The 20,183-nt window shown below is 38.9% G+C and overlaps 2 protein-coding genes across 4 annotated transcripts in view; one reads left to right on the top strand and one right to left on the bottom strand.

Annotated features, from left to right (window-relative positions):
* The window catches only part of SLC16A7 (solute carrier family 16 member 7), an 83,892-nt gene extending 77,434 nt beyond the window's left edge, over nt 1–6,458 (bottom strand). For 2 of the 3 annotated variants that reach the window (XM_090138147.1, XM_090138193.1), the window contains exon 1: nt 5,091–5,672. The gene's annotated coding sequence lies outside the window, so the exon portion shown is untranslated. Of the gene's footprint in view, nt 1–5,090; nt 5,673–6,211 lie in introns of those variants that run through there. The other variant, XM_031589540.2, reaches the window with a different exon arrangement.
* LOC149919482 (uncharacterized) lies at nt 5,488–13,063 on the top strand. Its single transcript, XM_090136490.1, has 3 exons — nt 5,488–5,593; nt 5,662–6,197; nt 12,494–13,063. Exons 1-3 carry the CDS (start codon nt 5,488–5,490, stop codon nt 12,527–12,529), a joined length of 678 nt encoding a protein of 225 aa, XP_089992616.1. The 3' UTR covers nt 12,530–13,063.
* Nucleotides 13,064–20,183: the final 7,120 nt, after the last annotated feature.

Here is a 20,183-nt window from a genome sequence, read left to right as displayed (position 1 = left end):
CAACCACTTCCCTGGACAGCACAAGTAGTTCCAGCCCCTGACCACTCTTACTGAGAATAAATTTTTCCTAATATCCAACCTGAACATCCCCTGGTGCAACTGGAGGCCATTGCTTCTCACCCCATTGCTGTTACCTGGGAGAAGAGGCTCATCCCCACCTTGCCACAACCTCCTTTCAGGGAGTTGTAGATTGATAAGGTCTCCTCTGAGCCTCCTGTTCTCCAGACTCAACAATTCCAGTTCCCTCAGCCGCTCCTCATAAGACTGTAGTGCCCTTCTCTGGATGTGCTCTGAGGCTTCAGTGTCATTCTTGCAGTGAGGGGCCCAAAACTAAATTACAGTACTTAAGGTGTGGCCTCACCAGAGCAGAGTACGGGTAGATGATCACCTCACTGGTTCTGCTGACTACACTATTTCTGAGGCCATTGGCTTCCTTGGCCACCTGAGCACACTGATGGCTCATGTTCAGATGGCTGTCAATTAATCTTTTTCCTCCTTGCAGCTTTGTAGCCACACTGTCGCAAGCCTGCAGCAATGAATAGGTCTGTAGTGACCGAGATGCAGGACCCAGCACTTGGTCTTTTGAACAGTTGACTCAGCCCATTGATCCAACCTATCCAGATCTGTCCATTGGGCTTGCCTACCCTCAAGCAGATTATCATTTTCTCCTATGTGACTTCTCCTTGGTGGCACAGCTTCCAAAAGCAGTCTAGAAAATGAATGATTTAATGGAGAACTTACTTATCAAAAATCATCAAGGAATTTAACACATACAATTCCAATTTTAAAAAATCAGACACCTACATGCCCAAGAGCAGCTTACTTGCATCATTAAGGTTTCTTTTTTTCTTTCTGTTTGAAACTTGTCCCAGGGGCTGTATTAAGAATGCAAACTATAGGAACACAATTAGGTATCTGCAACTCCTATGGTATTTTAATTCAGTAGTATCACAAAACATTTAGATACCCCTTATTTTAAGGCTTTCAATTTCTGTAAGTCAGTGTGGTCAGCAGAGAAGAGCAGCAATGTCTAAGAAGTCATGCCGTTATAGCTGGTTGTTTGAACATAGTCCTATGTTATTTCAAAAATTGTAACCCTCACTGCCAAATATGTACATAATTATTGCAGTTAATTGAAAAAAAAAACCATTAAAAACACCACAAAAGACTTCATTCCCGGTGTAAAGGAAAAGATCTAATGCAATTAATTTTAAAAGCGTACGCATTTTTTCTACCTGCAATACTAATCAAATAAATTACAGTTGGAACTGATTTTGTTTAAAAAAGTAATCAATTATGCATTTTGCATTTATACTTGTTTTCAAAGGAGTGGTAATTTTTTTTTTTTTTTTTTTTTTTGCTTGTTTCTTCTAGTACTGTACACTTCTAGTAGTGTACACATTTGTTTTCAATATTTCTTCAATTTGGAAGAAATTGAGCACTGAGGAGTATAAACCTGAAGTTGATGCTGAAACAATTTGAAATTTTATCTTTTATTGTCTCATTTTTGCTTATACCATAGACTGCAAGTGTTCCTAAACAATAGATAACTTCTTATATTTGCAAGCATGTTGTTGAGAATGAATGCTAAAATGTGCATTAAAGTTTATATTTCTTTGAAAATAAAATCACTTCTATACTTAGAAATTATGTTAGCACAGCTTTGGGACTGACTTTACTAATCTCTGTTGCATTCACCTCATGCAAAAAGGCAACATTCATCATTGTACTATCACTACCATCACTTCAAATGGTAAAATTTCTTTGATGTCGAATACACTTTGAACACAATTACAAGTCTTTGTTTTATATTCATTAAACCTGTGTGCCAAAATTGGGAGTGCTTCCAACAGTTTGCTACTACAGAGGCCATCTGATGGGAGCAACGTGCCTGAAGGACTAGTAGGAGGCTTCTAACAGCTGAGTGAAGATAAGCTAGTCTAAAGAACTTCTTAAAAACATAAAGATAACAAAAGCCATTCATATAGGACATGGTCTGAACAGTTTTCTGTGCAGCATATGCTTTCCAAATGTTCCCACATAGATCATCACCTTGACCACAACCTTTTTCAAATGCCCTAGTTATGTCAATATCCTTTTGATAATACTTATTCAATTTTTCAGCACTTGTTTTCATGCAAAACAAGACAGGAAAGCACCATGCCCTGAAAATAAAAAAATTATAGGAGGTAACTGGTGGCTTAAACTTGATGATAACAAATAAAGGAACCATCTAACATCACCTTATAAACTAAATTCAAAAATATAATCAATAAAAGGAGCTGATGATAAGTCACTGTTCTAAAGGGAGGTGGGAGGCAAATGGCCAAGCTCTTCTCAGTGGTGTGTAGTGATAAGACAAGGATAGGAAGTTCCATCCTAACATGTGGAAGAACCTCTTTATGGTAAGGGTGATGGAGCATGGAACAGGTTGCCCAGAGAGGTTGTGTAATCTCTTTCTATGGAGATGTTCAATACCCATCTGAACGCCTACCTGTGCGACCTATTGTAAAGTACCTGCTTTAGCAGGGGGGTTGGACTCAATGACTTGTTGAGGTCCCTTTCAACCCCTGCAATTTTGTGACTACCCCTCCTCCAGACATAAATATCATAAATTAAAACTCAAGAGACTGCAAGGGGAAAAAAAAACAGAGACTCCTTCTAGTTTGCCAGACACTGTGACTAGTGAGCTATGAATTTATTCTTCAGTAAAAGCTTGTTTTGATTGTTTAAGAACAACAGCTATAAGAAATATCAGAAATACATGACAGAATGTAAAGCTAAGCAGTTAGCCTATATTACTCAAGTCACAGAATATTAGACCCTTACTCCTACATCCCAACTACTTTTGCTTGAATGTACCAAGGTTCACAATAAAATTACGAAAGTTGGCACAATGGCTCACAAATACAAACATGCCAAAGAATGCAGGTTTGGACTGGGATGCATACGTGGAACACAGCCTGTTTCTCACATTTGCTTGATACATAAAACACTTGACGAATGAAATCCTATTTTCCTATGCAATATTCTCCTTGGTGCTGTGCAAACATTAGGACATTATATATATATATATATTATCTGAACAGATATAGGAACTAACATTCACTATTAATTATTAATGGATATGACCTAACATTTTATTAAATAAAAATCAAAAGAGAATTACATTTTCATAATCACACCAACCTTGAAAAAACACAAAAAAATCATTTAACAGAACAGATAATAAGCGTAGACAAAGACCATTTTTCTTGTCTTGACTCTCACATAAGAAAATGGACTGCATTAACTCTAGCAAAGAGAATTAGGTATGGAATCAATTCAGAATTTCATTCAGACACCATCTTTGCTAAAGCAGAAATCTACTCAAGAAAAATTCAACTCTTCACAAGTATCCTGTGATGTTGCAACAGGAGAAAAATCAGGTGAGCTGTAGTCTCCTTCCTTAAAAAATAACCAGGAGATACTGCAAGCAAAGCCACCTGCTTATCATAAAAAGAGGACACGAAAAATTACTTAAGAAAGAAAGGATACTAAAGTGGATTTTTCTTCCTAAAATGAAAGAACAGAAAACCAATGGGTACGAGAAACATAAGTATACATACACAAAGAAATAGTAAAAATGTAGAAAATGCTGAACAGAATCCAAGGAAGAAAAGTAATGAAAGAATGACATTTTTAAAATAAATCGGCTTGTGATTCAAAGACTGCTCTTCACTCTGCCTTAACTTCTATGCCTAAGTAACAGCATCTTCAAAACTGCACATAGGATCTCCTGCTTCCATAGAACCCTGATTTTAGAATGACGATTTTGCAATAACAAGAGCTGAATGAGTCCAAATCCAGTACACACCACTGAGAAGTGACAGATGGAATTAGGCTAAAGACTGGATGGATAATTTTTACACTATTAATGGCGTATTCATTTACACTGAAAATTGTAGAAAAAAAATTCAACCTATCCTTACTATAGTTGCAGAGTTAAACACAGTGTTAAACTGTATAACTGTTGCTTTGATATTTCCATTTGAAATATTTCAGAGTCTTCCCCAAAAGTTTGTATCTACTGTTCCTTCATCACTTTACATAAGAAGTACCACTTCTGACCAGCTGTATCACTAGATCTTTTAAAGAGTCTTCCTATGCACAAAATGTGAGAATTTCATTTTCTACAATTCATTAAGAATTCCCATGAAGAATCCATTTGAAACTTAGGCTATTCATTGTCTCCATCATATTAAAAAAAATGAGGCTGGTGAAATTATCTGAAATCACTCACACACACACACACACAAGCTACCAGTATTTGCCTTCCTCAAAGAGTTGTTTTGCTCTGAGGTCACTTATATTAGAAAGACTGTTTTCCAAACTAAGTTAGCTGAGCTATTCAGATATGTGAATTTATGGTTCTATAATTAATTGCACACATTATAGAAACTTTTGAAATATAATTTCTTGTCTTCCTTTTATGTGGAAGATATTCAGCACTCATTCTCAAGTACAATATCCAAAGTTAGCAATCATGAAAGAAGAGAGGAGAGAGCTGTCTTTAAAAGTAAGAAAGGGATCATTCATGCATTATTCACAAGTTTAGTATGTACAAATAAAAGCATTAACACTTTCATTGAACTACTTCTCACCTTCCTGTTTCCTTTAAATATCAGTCTACCCCTTCAGTGTTGAAGACCACCTTTCATATCATGGTTCATCTAGAGAGAGCCAAGGCAATATGTCACTGTCTCAATTGGTGTGCATTTAAGTTTATGGCTCCATTCCTGCAAGGGAAGCTGCAAGCACATCTTTCATTGCTACCTGATATGTAACTGGAGCCACAGGTGGATGTCACTATGGAGACATGAGTGGTTATTATAGAGACCACAGAATCAGGAATGGATGCCAAGGCATCCGCATCCCCCAGTTTACTGAAAGCTGTTTGGGGGGAAAGAAAGAAGAATAATCTCAGTAAGATTTATTCTTTGCTTAAAAGTTCAGGCTGGCATCTGAGGAAAAAAAGAAAGAAAAAAAGAAAGGAAAAAAAAAAGTGCTCTCTTGAAACGTTATTTTCTCTGTTTAGTTTTCTGGCTCACCTCTGATTTGAAAAGCAGCGGTGTGTCTGCACGAGTGCGGTGTGCCTGCGGGATGAAGAGATCACTGGCCCTCCCAGGAGCAACAGAGCACACTTTGGTCTCCAAAATGTGAAAAGGTCTGCGTTAGGGCTGTATCCCACCTCCAGTGTCTTGTAGGGGTCACTTCAACAACCACAATGCCTGAGCACAGAGATCTGCGTAGGCACAGTGAAACCCTTTTCTCTCAGGACAAGATTATCAATGCCCCACACAAGAGAGACTTCAAGGACTTTGTGTCCCCAGTGTGCTAGTAGAGGTCGTATAAAAATAACGCTGGAGGAGTGTTCTCCCGGCTCTGGTACCAGTCACGGGGAGGGCTGGGTGCACAGCCTCTAAGCAAAGCCAGCGGTGTTCGGAGATGATGAACCAGCGCGGCCGAGCTCGGAGCGGCCCGGCCCACGCCAGGCAGAGCCACAGCGCAGGGTCCCAGCGGACCCCTCCCCGAGATCACCCCGAGCACAGAGGTGTGACGTCACCGCTCCCCTCGGGGCCGCAGCCGCCAAGTGACGCCCAGTCAGGCACACGGCTCCAGCCTCGCTGCCGCGCCTCCCGCCCACGTCTCCGGCGGAGCTGCCCCGGGGCGGAGGCGGCCCTGGCCGCGGACCCGCTCTGCGCGGAGCTGGAGGTGCGGCAACGCCCCGGGATGCGGCCTCGGCTCGGCCCCGCCGCCCGCCTCCCCGCCCGCTGTCAGCGCCCGGCGGCCGCATGGGCACGGCGAGGCGTGCGGCGCCTCCCTGCAGCGGCTGCTTCGGGACCAGTGGGCAGCGCCCGCGAGGGGCGGCGTCCGTCCATCCATCCATCCGTCCATCCATCCATCCGTCCGTCCATCCATCCGTCCGTCCATCCCTGCGTGGGTGGCGGCTCGTGTGCGTGTGCGTGTGTGTGACTGACACTGCGGTGCGCACAGCGGGGGGGCAGCAGCGCTCCCGCCCGCAGCGAACGGGGCTGGGGGGGTGGGGGAGACGCCGGCGCGCCCCGGCTGCGGCAGCCCCGTCTCCGTCCCCCGGAGCCCTCCCCGATGGGGGCGACCTCAGCGGCCTCGCTGCTCCTCCTCCTCCCTCCTGGCGGGTAGGTTACGTTACCTGGTCTCTAGCTCGGGCTGGATCTAATCCCGCGGCCGCCGCCGGCTTCTCTCGCTGCCGCGGGGGTGAGCGGGGTTATGAATTTATTTATTCCCCATGAGGCGGCCTCGGCAGGAGAGCCCGGGCCGGGCGGCGGGGAGGGAGGCCCGGGTGCTGCTGCGGGGCCGACGGGGCGCCGCTGTCCCGGGGGTGCTGCGGGGGAGCGGCCGAGGCGCTTCAGCACCGGCGCGGCGGGGCGGGGGCTGCGGAGGAGACGCCTCCCGGGTTGCCCAACCCGGCTCCGCGGGGCCGGCGGGGGCGCGGCGCCCGGCCCGGAGACGACGAGCCAGCGAGAAAGGCAGCGCCCGGCCCCCGCCCGGCCCCGCGCCCGCGGGGTGTCTCGGCCGCGTGTCACGCTCTTCACCTCGGCTCTGCCAGGACGAGTCGTGTCCGTCCGCCCCTCCGTCCCACCCCTCTGTCCTCCTCTGCGGGACACGGAGCGCCGAGTGTTTCGCATCATGTGGCTGTTTGCACTCGATGGCCGTTCCACACAAAGGTTACGGCAAGGCGCGCCAAGCTTATGTCAAGAAAAAATGACAGCGATCTTTGTGTGCAGAACGGGAGAACTTCTCCTTCTCAAACAGCAAATCTGGCCATGAGGAATGAGTTCTTGATTAAAGTCGTGGCTCTCTCTCCCTTTTCCCCCCTGCCACACTTCACAGAAAAATTCAGGAACTGTTTTGTATACATGCCATGAACATTTTTATAAGAACAGCCTTTAAATTATCCCAAAATTCTGTCCTTGAGGCTAAAATCCTATGGGGAAAATGATGGAACATAACCACATAATTACATAATTAAGCCCCTTATCATAAATGCCTATTCTCATGGGTAACATTGCATGTCATGTGCAACATTTTAAGTAATCTGAAAAAAAAGTAGTTACAGTTGTTGACATCATGTTGCAAAATATGTACATAAAGTGAATGTGAATACCATGTGATTTTATTATTTTTATAACTTTAATGCATGCAGATTGTTTGGTACAAGCTTTACAGATAGCACCCTCACAGGCATTTTAAGAACTGGAGATAGATCTTCATGGATATGAAGAGAGAAGTTGGGTTTTATTTAAGAATATTCAGTTTGCTCAGCTGCTGTTGAGCAATAGAGGGACTTGATAGGCTTGTCTATCTTCTGCTAATAGTGTTTTTATCCCTTATCTGGCATCAGCCAAAATGAACAATGGCCTTTCGAAAATACTCTGGAAAGAAGGAGAACACCCCAGAAAAGGCAGCAGTTGTAATATCTACTATGCATCAAAGAATTCAGGCACAGAGGACTGCCATCTTGAAGCACAGGTGCATAGAAATCAGATTTCTTTGTTACAACTACTTATTTGCTCTGATTGATTTTATGTGAGATTTTTTTTCTGTTTAAAAATTGTGTTAAATAAGAAGACAAACTCAGCAGTGTAACAGCTTATCTTATAATTCCTTCTTTCTCTAAGATATTATTGTTAAAATATTTTTATCATCAGTTTCCACTGGAAGTTCTTTAGCTTCAGGAAGAGGGAGTAATTTATCACGTGCTTGTAAAGCAGCCAGCTTGCTCCGGTCCCTGGGCAGATCCTGGCACAACTGTTGTTTAAGGAGCAGTAAGTAATTCACTGAGTAACACAGAAAATGCTTTCACAGAATCACAGAATTGCCAGGGTTGGAAGGGACCTCAAGGATCATCAATCTCCAACCCCCCTGCCACATGCAGGGCCACCAACCATCCCACCTAATGCTAGACCAGGCTGCCCAGAGCCCAATCCAATCTGGCCTTGAACACCTCCAGGAATGGGGCATCCACAACCTCTCTGGACAGCCTGTTCATTTCTGAAACAAACAACTCAGAGCCATTTTTGTGGCATCATGTAAGCTCAGTAGTAATTGAGTTACTTGCCTGTGTCCGGGGTCATTTTGGGGAATAAACATCCACAGTGACTGCCAGTGCAGCTCATGAAACTCACAGCTGTATTAATGCAGGTAGCAGTGTCAGTCATCTCTTGTGCAAGTGTATGATGGAAGTTGCGCCCAGAATATCCATGATCACAGGGTCTATTCTGGCATCAGGTCACACTACAGGCTTTGAAAGAAAAAAAAAAAAAAACACTTGAGAGAGGCTCACTGCACCAAGCACTCCTGGGTACACAAGCAAAGGGGACTTTGGTACAAATGCCATGCTTAAACTCATGGTCACTTCCAGGCAGGCCTACAACTACAAGACCAGAGGTGTTTAAATTAGGATCTTCTGGGCTGCTATTGCTGAAATACAAATTTTAAACTTGGCATTGTGTCAGTGGTAAGTTGTCTTCTGTATTGAAACACCTTGTGTGCCCTGAAGAAAATTGTAGGCCATAGAGGACCTCATATAGTATGTGTAAAATGCAGAAAAACATGGGTACATTATCTTTTTCAGTGAAGTATCCACAGTTCGCATACAGTTTTGCAGAATGTCAAAAAAGTGGTTTTCAAATGAAGCTGAAACAGGAAATGCATGAAAAGAAATGGTGATGTTTTTTCACTTTATAGTTCTATTTCCTCTAGTTTGCTTTAATTTTTATGAATACATAGCTGTATAAATATAAGTATAGGTTTTCTTTATGTATAAATGTATGCAATATATATTTTAGACAATAAATTCTACACAGTGATATGTGTTAAATCAGAGATTGTATTTTCTGTACTAGTGTACCTGTAGTATGATATATAATACAGTGAAAATCGATGTATTCTGTGTATATATAATAAGTATTTATATATTGACATGTCTATATAGAAATAGTAGACGACATTAGAATATTTACTGTTACATAACACTATGCATTTCTATTAGTGTATGTATGTGCCCCAAGCAGTTTGTATGCCTCTATTCGGAGCAGCCTCTCTAGGAAAGGTCCGTGCATCTTAATTGACCTGTTGTTGCTGTATGCTTCATCACATTTCTCTAGCGGTGGAGAGTGAACACAAGGTAACTGCAATTAAAGCAGTGTGGGATTCTGGCCCACAGCCTGCAAAAGTTTGGATACAGCTCAGTGTCCTGCATAATGTGACAAAAAGCTGCAGTTTGCCCTTAGACTAAAGGTTGAAGTATGATTTTATTTTTTATGCATCTCCTGATTTCACCAGCACTAGGTTTTTAAAGCAAGTTCCCCACTCTGAGTGCGACAGAAGGAGGTCTCTGAAGTGAGTAAGGTCCCTGATATAGACAAAAAAAAAACTCTGTCATTGTCCTATACCCTTCCAGTCTCTGAGAACCATCAATGTAGGCAGCCCATTATTCAAAGTAAGAGTGTTCACAACCACACTCTAAGGGTAAGAATTAAAAATGTATTAGTGATAGTGATTAATAATTCACATGTGAATTTCAAGAAGCTAGCGAAGGTTCCAAGCAGTGTATACACGTGTATGTGTTTGTCTATGTGTGGAGGGTGATGCTGTCTGTGTATGGTTCAGTGATCTACTTGAAAAAATTAAGTAAACTTACCTACATACTATATATGTGAAAAGAAGTTACACATTTGATTATTCATTCCACATCCATTTGACAGTGAGATAGACTTTGGGAGACTGCATTTTATGTACTCTCCTTTCTGGATTCATAACAACTTGAGGTCCTTTTAGTGATTTTATTGGAATTTGTTTTTAAGAAATATTTTTCTCCGGAGAAAGAAAAAAAAAAATGCTGCTGATATTGAATACCTGATACTATTTATGTGAATCTGTCAAATAATCATTTGGGTAAGTCTTCTGCTGGATTAGCCTATTTGCCCCCATTACCACTTGTCCTGCAGTTTCATTTGAATGCAAAATTTTAGTTTCCTCTGCTACCTCACCAGTTATGACTTCTAATCACAGTCTGGACCTAAAGGGTCTTGGTGTCACTGTTCTGCGGTGTTCATATGATTACCTGATGATTACATGCTTTTTCTAGACTGATTTTTGTTCCATGCACATACTGTTCAAACTGCTCTCATACATAGGCAAGCTGGCATGGTGCCTGTGCTCATTTCCAGCAAATACTCAGCATTGTCATTAAAAACGTATTGGTAATTCACCTCAGCCACCTTCTGTATGCTTTGTATCAACCACTAATCATTATCAGCCTGTGTCCCATTGCGTCCTCACTCATGAACACAGAAAGCCCATCCACTAATATAAAATTTTAATCCTAGTTTTGCTATGTGAATCCTAGTTTTGCTATGCTATTGTGAAACAGATAGATGCACTTCATTTTGTGTGTGTGTATGTGATATAAAATTCATATCAATATGACTAGAATTAGATATTGCAGAATTCTAATGATAAAATGTAGCCAAAGGACATCTTTCTGCTGAGATCAGTTTTCTTTATAAGCATCAAGCACATCTATTCAAGGCCCAGTAAAATTCTTTTCTTTTACAGCTCCTGGGGATAGAGAACACAGCACATTGTAACAACAGCAATAGTCTCAGCCGTGAGAGATCTTTATCAGGCATCACAAAGAATTTGAGGCAGCTGGCAGTTATCAGCTGAAACAGGTAGTCAGTAGAAGTATAGAAGATAAATAGATAATAGAAAAGCAATCTGGAAACCTGGGAGAGATAATAAACCACTCTTCTAGAGGGGAGGTAACAACTTAGGTAGGTCACTGATGAACTCAACTCCCAGATCACTACTGTGTGTAATGCTGCTGAAAATACAGCTGCAGTTTACTGCTTGTGCTTGTCAGGCCTCTAGTAGTGCTCAAAATGTTGTTGGAAGCACAGTTTGACGTATTCAGTTACATAAATCACTATCACAGGGAAGTGAAGAAGGCTCCTGCAGCTGAAAAAAGCTGACCACAATCATAGGGGCACCATGACCCTCTGTTAAATTACAGTTGCTAGACTAGGAAGCTACTTATTCTACTTGCTGTTGACTATACTGTCAGTGCAATCATTACATAATGTTCCTGTTATGTCGATGATAGTTTCTGTGGAGCATATGATTTCTTTTTTTGTAATTTCTTGTTATCTATAAATGTTTATCCTAATACAAGCACAGAGAAGAGAGAGAAAGGAAGAGAATCATAGAATCACCAAGGTTGGAAAACACTTCAAAGATCACCTAGTCCAACGATCCACCTATCACCAATATTTACCCAATAACCATGTCTCTCAGTACGACATTTAAATGGTTCTTGAACACCTCCAGGGACAGTAACTTCACCAGCTCCCTGGACAGCTCTTTCCAGTGCCTGACCACTCTTTCAGAGAGACATTTTTACTAATATTCAATCTGACACAACTTGAGGCCATCCTATGTAGTCCTATCACTAGTGGCATCTCATCACAACCTCCTTTCAGGTAGTTGTAGAGAGTGATAAGGTCACCCCTGAGCCTCCTCTTCTCCAGATTGAACAATCCCAGATCCCTCAGCTGTTTCTGATAAGACTTGTGCTCCAGATCTCTCACAGCTTTGTTGTCCTTCTCTGAGCATGTTCCAGAGCTTCAATATCTTTCTTGTAGTGATAGGCCCAAAACTGTACACAGCACTTGAAGTGTAGCCTCATTATTGCTGAGTACAGAGGAAATATGATACTTTTAGTAGACATCTCAACTGACATCTTTCTTGATGATTTCTTGACTTCTTTGATGTGATCCTATGATTCTATGATTTCTTGAGTTAGTTAACTCATTCAGGTGGATCACATAAGGTAGCTGATGTCAATGAATCAGAACCAAAAAAAAAAGAAAAGTGAAAGAAAGATTTGCTCAGTTTGCTTAGAAAGATGCTTAAATAAAACTTGTTTGTACCACAGAAACCAGAAATCATTCCATGCATTTACAATGAAAGACCAAAAAAAGTCAAATTCATCAAATGTTTCTAGAGTGCTAGCTACCATTATTAAAGTTAGTTCTAACTTTCTTTAGGAAAGCAACATACTTTCACAACCCATTAACAAAATTTAAATGTGCTGGTTATGTAAATAATGTGTGGCCTTCTTAAAAACTAACCAAATTACATGTTTTTAGTGCACTATTTTAATGTGTTCTTCTGCTTCTTCTGTTCTTCTGCTGAATTAATTGTGTGCCTCTGTAAATTTCAGCTCTAAGTGGTGATTGCTTAGAATACTTCATCATTTTTTTATCTTACTCAATGGCTGCTAAAATAATAATGTAAATGAAATAATGTAAGGATGAACTTTCAAAACTTACAAGTCTAATGCTTCAATCTTTTTCTGTGCTATGGTCCAGATTGAAGAGGAAAAATTGCCTTTTTTTTTTCTTGACAGGCTATGCAGCTCTCTGAGGTGGAGGCATCTCTGTAAGAGATATAAACACAGGAAAGGCTTAGAGTCTCTTTCTGTTCACATTCCCTAATTGTGCATAAAAAGGGGCATCCTTCATTAGCTTGTGGTGATCAAAAGCGAATTCAATGCTCCAAAGATGAAGATGCCTGTTCTGCATAGGTACATGAACTAACTGTTCAAACAAAGACTGTGTGATGGCTGGGATATCTAAAGGAGAAGTCTGAATCATCCTGTCAGTTGATGTTTTAACACTGGCAGCTACAACAGTCTGCATATTATTCTGAATAATATCAATAGGTTGGTCTGTAGAAACATAACACTTTTCTCAAGCTAATGTGAAAAATCAGAACCTATCGACTATGCAATTAATTTTCTATACTTTCCTTCGTTGTGTTGAAAGCATTGGACTATATGTTCAAAAACATGCATGAAGAACTTTTAGTTATTGTCTTTGTGTCTTGGTAAAATTAAGTTTTATTTTGCAGCTCCCATCCGAGATAGTAACATTTTACCAGAGTGTGTAAAACCTAACAGTAAATATTGTGTTTTTGTATTTTGATGAGTGTTTTTGCATGGTTCAGAAATAAAACTTCTCAACATATCTTGTATTTTATTCTTTACTGATTTCATCAAAAATCTAGTTGTGCAATTTACTGTCTCCAGGTAGTTTCTGTCATTCCTGTGTAGTGCTACAGTAGACAATCCTGTATAAGAACTTATAATTTATAGAAAATTTATTTTTCCTGTGGGTCATGAGACTGAGATATTTTCTGTTATCTCGGGGATTGTATTACTATGTCACAAAATAAGTAATAAATTATTTTTTCATATTACCATTTTACTGTCAGTCCTTTTCTTATTGCCAGTAATACACATCTTGGGATATGAAATTATGATATCTTGAAGTAGCCACTTCCCATCAAACAACATGAATTCTTCAGCAGTTAATGGTGTACGGAGAGACTCCAATGAAGATTAAGATATCTCTAGGCACCTGTATGGAAGTGCTCTAGTGTAAGCTGTACGTATAAACTTCTGTTCTAGACAATAGAGTTAATAAAATCCACAGAGCCTAGTCAGGACCTCATCAGCTAATGAACTGCCTTGTACATATTTCAGAGTGATCTGGGATTTGTGTTAATTGAACACACAGAAAAAATATGACATCTTATAAGATAGGCTGCTAATTTTGCATCTCAGATGTTTAGCATTTTACATATTTTGCTTCTTCATGCTTCCAGAAATTGGAAAAGATATTCCACTGTAATCATTAAATTCCTGAGAAAAACAATAAAAATATCTCTCTTATTTATTTCTTTCTCTGAGTTAAGTTGGGATTTCATGAAATTTGTATTTTTTATTTTATTTTATTTTTGTCATTGCTGTAGTTTGTGCAAATTGCACCATATAAACTGAGTACACCATATAAAGGCAGTCTTTGGTAAATATCAGCATGCTTGTATCATTGTTTATCAGTGTCATGTTGTCACCTCTTCATTTTTGGGGCTGTTTAAATGAAGGTACATTAAGATATTAACAGGATTATTTGAGTTGTTAGTATGTGATACTGAAAGACAGCATTCATGCAGAAATTGCTCTGAATTTTGTGCCTGAGTGCCTTTCTTACTTGTTCCATGGAATAAAACACTTTCCTGTAAGCAGTGATTTTATTTTCCTTGTTAGTGATTGTATATATCAGGGGAAGGGAAATTATTTTTCTCTTAGTCTAAAGATTTTTACTTTGTATAGCACCTCCAACTCATTTTCTTCAGAATGTCAGACTGATCTGAAGGATCAGCAGCTAATACACCATTGAACAGGTTTGAATCCAACCATCAAATAAAAATGGAAAGCAATTGCAAAGGACACAATCCAATTTATCATAGGACTAAGGTTTCACAGGGTAGCTACTGACCCAGGACAGCTATAGAGACATAGCCTAGACAGCTGCAGAGCAGTGGCAGCCAGCCAGTGTTCCTGAACAGTTGAAGATGAAGCCAAAAGTAGGAGGACTTAAATCTCAGACATAGCTGCTCTAATATAGAACAAACAAGCCTTGTGGGAACTTTACATACTCTGACCAGAATTACAGCAGCTAGTTGAAAGCAAAGTCCTTGGATGCTCTTGTACAACTTTTAAAATAACCAGAGTATTAAAAAATATTACCTTTTGGGACATATTTAGATCTAAAAATATTTTATGCTAGGTATATAATAAACAATCTTCAATCATCAATATTTTCTGTCCTAAGCCATTAAAAAAGGGCATGGTTTCACACACACATCTCAGTTATGCAAAGATGATCCAAGCTATTCTTTTTTAGGCTAGAAATTAAGGTCTTTGAGCCTAGAGATATACCATTTTTAATTTCAAAATCAGCCCATTCTTCATGATGGCACACTGTATTTTGCGTACTTCAATTGTTCTTTGAACAAAACAGCACATGAAAACCCAGTTTCTCTCACTGCATTTGAAGATATGATCTACAAGTTACACCCAACTCCTGAAGGCTTGAAAAAGCTACACTGCTTATCTTATTTATAAAGCATATTAATGAAAGTAGTTGCGGAACCTAACACAAAAGCCTTCTGAAAAATAGGCAATTAAATAGCTCAAACTAAGTAATGCAGTAGAAAAAAACCTCTTCTTGAAATGTATAGTTTTTTGTGACCCTGCCTGGAGTTCTCTGTAGGATATACTCTGTAGTTTACATTAGCCATTGATATTCAGGACTCATGTAAGCCTTTTCAATTTTCAGTTATGAAAATATGCTATGGAACTCTTGTATCAGATATGAAACAGACACTTACACTTTTATTTTTTTAGTGTGTATTAATGTAAATATAACTATTTCTCATTCAGATTTAAATTGTGTATTATACACTATGTACTTTTTTTCTCCTATCAAATTCAAAAAGCTTTTCCTGATAAGGGCATCCTTTCTCAAAGTACTTCTTAAAATAGAATAGCTTGATTCTGTGGATAGTACTTTGACATTGATGAAAACCAGGGAGAGACAAACAAATTCTAACAAGTCTGGAAGTGGTGCCTGTGTACTTCAGAACTAGTTCGACTCATTAGTAGATTAATAGGATGCATAGAGAGCTGAATCTTTGAAAGAAGTCAGTGAATTAAGGTCAGACTATTACCCTGTAGCTCCCATTAGCCTGCACATTAGCTAGATAGATCTACAGATATTTCTGTCCCATACAAATCACTGGAACAATAGATATAGGCTTTCTATAAAATTGGAATGGCCATAAAATGGAATGTAGGAACATTTTACAATTACTGCAGTTAACATGGCCAAAGGTTTTGAATACAGCTTTGTCAGGATTTTTATTCTCAAGGGCCTACCTATTCACAGCCCTGAGGCAGATGAACAGCATAGACATTGGTTATCTAATATGGATATTTTTTCTCAATAATAATTCACAAAACCATTTAACAACTTTCATGTAAAAATGTATTTTGATATACCTCATAGAAAATATACTTGATCTTGCCCAAAGGCAAAAGAATGAATAAGAGGACCTGTCATCTGTGATTGCAAGCCACTGTTGCAATCCTTTATCTATGAAACATGGATCAGTTGCAGTGACAGATACAGTGAGATACTGCAGTCCCCTCCAAATGGCTTGCAGGAAGGTCACACAAATGGTAAGCAGGCTCCCGAACTACACATTAAAAGATTCAATTGCAGAGGGACACACTTACCAGGCATGTTTTGGAGGTCAGTTATTTTATTTGAGATTAATAAGAGAACTTTTGTAATGTAACAGCTACATCTGAACTAATATTCTAGGATACCCTTATTGTAAGTGGTAGAAACAAGTACCTCAAGGACACAGTTACTTTCACTAGAAAGGTCTAAATGACTGAGTTGAGTATAAGAGGTTATTTGTGTTCTGGAACTGCCCATTGGTTTCCACTGACTGCAAAGACGGCCCAGAGTGTTTGTACAGATATGAACATTTGCAGTTTAAATATTTGAAGTTAAGTGAAATGACTTCCATCCTAACTTTTCCTTTCTTTACATACTGCCAAATTTGATCAGTGCACTCATAACAGATTTATCATACCACTCTTAACTATTTTCTGACTGATCAATAGTTTGTTTGATCCACTCCGTTTATCCTGTAGTGCAACAACTTACCACAAGCCTCCAATTTTTGCTGATAGTTCTGCACTAAGTAAGTGTGTTAGTTAAGCTGAAGAAAATAAAAACAAACAAAAACCCATTGGTAATAACTTATGAATTTCCATGTGAAAATTTTTTTCTGTTTTAGTCTTCAACATTTAACAATGGCAAAGACTAAGAAGACGCACTGTATTGTCTTCCCTGATTTTTCTTTAGATGTAGTAATAAAAACTTAATTCTTTTACTACCTGCCTATCAACAAACGCCCTTAAAAATACTTTAAACTTTTCTTTGTCTCTTAACTATACTTTAACTGCAGGTTGCTACTTTTATCTTTTCTGTTTTGACTACTACTTGAATCAGCTTTGAATAGAATAATTTGGCAGTAATCACCTATAGAATAGGAAAAACAGCAAAATTTTGCTGCACTTGTGTTTTGTATGAGGAACAATGAATCTACTCCTTTCAACTACATAAAACTCTGCAGAAGAAAGAGTGCTTTGTGCATTAAAAAGTCCAAAGATATGGCTAGTGAACTCAGACCAGAAATGCAGCTACTATAAACTTGCACATACTTGGCACCTATTCTGTTATATTCATGAAGCAGATATTTTTCTCCTGCATATAACATCTCTTTGCCAAGTGTAGTCAGACTTAGAACAGGTGGAAATATTTGATGATCAGCTATATTCTTCCGTGAAAGTAAATGTTGGTGTTTGGTGTTTTATTTGTTTGTTTGTTTGTTTTTTCTCCCATACATGAAAATTGTAGATTCTGTTTCTTACAGCTTTCATCAGACACGTAAGTCTGATTGTTTTGTGAGGTAAACTAGCTTTAGGTAATTTTTATACAAAAGGAAAATCTGTCTCATTGGTTTTCAGTGATCGGTTCTAACTGTTCTCATAATGAGAAAAGGAAATTAAGTATTCATTAAGACAAACAAACAAAACCAGTCTTCTTCTGTTGCTACTTATCATTTTAAATGGCCAAATACAATAAGGCATGGCTTTCAAAGGATAACAAAATGAACATATATTTGCATGCTACCCTGAAAGTAATGTCAAAGGCAGATGTTGGTGGTATGGCAGTAGAGGTTGAACCTTCCTACTGATATCCCAATACATGTTGTTGCCATGTGACAGATGGCAGCAGAGGGGCAGTCTGATACAATGGCATCTGACCACGGAAATGTGGATGAAACAAAAATGTGTTATTGTATTCCTTCATGTGGGAAAAAAATGGCACCCATTGCCATTCATTGATGCTTGCTAAAAATTTATGGAGATCAAACAGTTAATGTGAGTACAATGTAGTGATGGGTGGTGCATTTCAGCAGTGGCAACAGTGGCATTGACTCACCTGTACTGGTGCATGCTTTCATGAGTGCGGCGCGCAGCTTCTTGCTTATCACTGGCAAAAATGCAGAGCTAATGGTGCTGACTATCTTGAAAGATAATGTTTTGTAGATGAGAATTTGCTCTATCAAATAGTGTTATTGTGGTTTCTGTATTTGTTTTAGCTTCCATGGAAATAAATAGGATGCATTACTTTCAGAGTGATCTACGTATACATATTGAAGTCAATTCCTGTTTATTTCTCAATGACAAGTTTTAAAGGAAATATGTAAAAATTATAGCAATTTGTATTCAGTATGCACAATGCAACTGATTTATTATTTATAAGTGAACACTCATGTTCTATTACATACATATGACTGTGTGATTGTTTTTGCTTCTTCAGAGAAATGTGCTTGATTAGTTCTTTGGCAGGCATTCATGTCAATCTCCTGAATGAAAGAGATGTGTTAGAGTGGCTAAGGTAATTAATAATAATAAAATTGATAATAATAAATTCTAATGGGGAAAAATATTTTGGGTGATGTTTTTTATTGTGAACAAAGATAGAAGTGCACAGATTTACAAATTAATGCCTTTCTAAATCTTAATAATGAAAGATCAATAGTGATTCTAAAATTGCTTGTGACAGAACTAAGTAATGACAGGGGAGTATGGTTTTCAATTTACTTTTGTGCATCAGCACATTTAGGTCAATGAAACTGATTATGCTTTAAGGCTGTACAAATAATTGATTTTTTTCAATTTGGTTTATGAATTAAACAATATATTTTTATTAATAATTGTTTTAAGAAGACTGTGGGTTGTTTGTTTTTGTTTGTTTGTTTGTTTTACCTGTTTTGTTGTTGTTGTTGTTTTTACTTTCCAGAAGAATGGGGAAAAAAAGATTACTTCATAGGAGATTAAAGTGTTGTGTGGCCTTGCACAAAAAAATTTATTAGAATACAAGTAAGAAAAAGCAAAACAGAAGATAGATCAGGTTGAGACAAACCTGCTGAGAAAGTCAAGTATTACTTTGCGCTGGAATATTAGAATGTTCACCTGTGCAGCACAGCTTCAGTTTACTTTCCAGTTAATTTCAAAGAAATTAAACTCCTTTTATCATAATTGTGATTATAAATGGTTTTATATACAGAATAACAATTCTTGCAGAAGTAGCTTAAGTCTCATCTTCTCTCTTGACTGTATTACCCTCAGAATATCTATAGCCTTGAGAGAATTAATAATTAAAAATAGGAAAGAAACTGGTTCAGTTTCCTGCCTTCAATCATAAGGAAAACAGATCTAAGTTCAGAAAGTACCGTAATAGGTGTGGAGCATGCTAAGGCTGAGAAATACAGGGATAAGATATCTGTATGTTTTGTGCAAGATATTATCACTGAGAACAATGAGAGCACTGCTTGATAGTTTTGAGTTCAGGGAACCACAAATACATTCATGATCTCCTTCAGGACTGAGTTCCATATTGTCTGCAGATATTCTAAAATAAATACATTACTCTGATGGAATTTTGCTTTTGCTATGAGTTTTAGAATATATTGAATTTCAAATTCCTTGCTTTAGATACCTAAAACAGATCAAGGTACTCAAATCTCAGGAGGCAAACACACTCCGGTGACTTCTAACTCTGGAGATTACTTACTCGATTTTCCCTTTTCAGTCTAAAGGTTTGTACTTTCATTACAAAATTACTTTGTCTTGAGCCGCATTACCTTCTCTGCATCTCAATTACATTGTGATTTAGAGATCTAGGATCTGCTCACAAAAGGATCCACTGTAGTAATTGTTTACCATGCTGTCTCATGAATTGGCAGAGCAGGGTTCAGCCTAACTAAGCCAGAACATATTCCTTCAGAAACCAAGCCTTGAAAATAGATGTGATTATGGTGTGAGCATTTGGCATGCTGTTTAGAATGTGGAATATTCCAATCAAAAGCAATAGGCATGGGATTTAATCACTACTAGATGATTTAGGGACATTAGATTAGTTTTTGTGATTAAAATTAAAAATAACCAGCGAAACAACATGTATTATTTAACTATGGAGTAGATGCAAAACTAACATATCTAGCTGGGTGCTCTGGGTTTCACTGTGAGTGCCAAAATAAGATATGTCCTCATGCTTAAAGCACTTCCTTGAGATGTAGAAGATGTGTAGTCAAGTTTGTTGAAGGAA

The sequence above is a fragment of the Phasianus colchicus genome, chromosome 1 (assembly GCF_987193195.1).
Source record: "Phasianus colchicus chromosome 1, bPhaCol1.hap1.1, whole genome shotgun sequence".
NCBI lineage: Eukaryota > Metazoa > Chordata > Aves > Galliformes > Phasianidae > Phasianus > Phasianus colchicus.
Note: the sequence above shows the minus strand (reverse complement) of the source record. Positions and strands in the feature narration are given on the sequence as shown.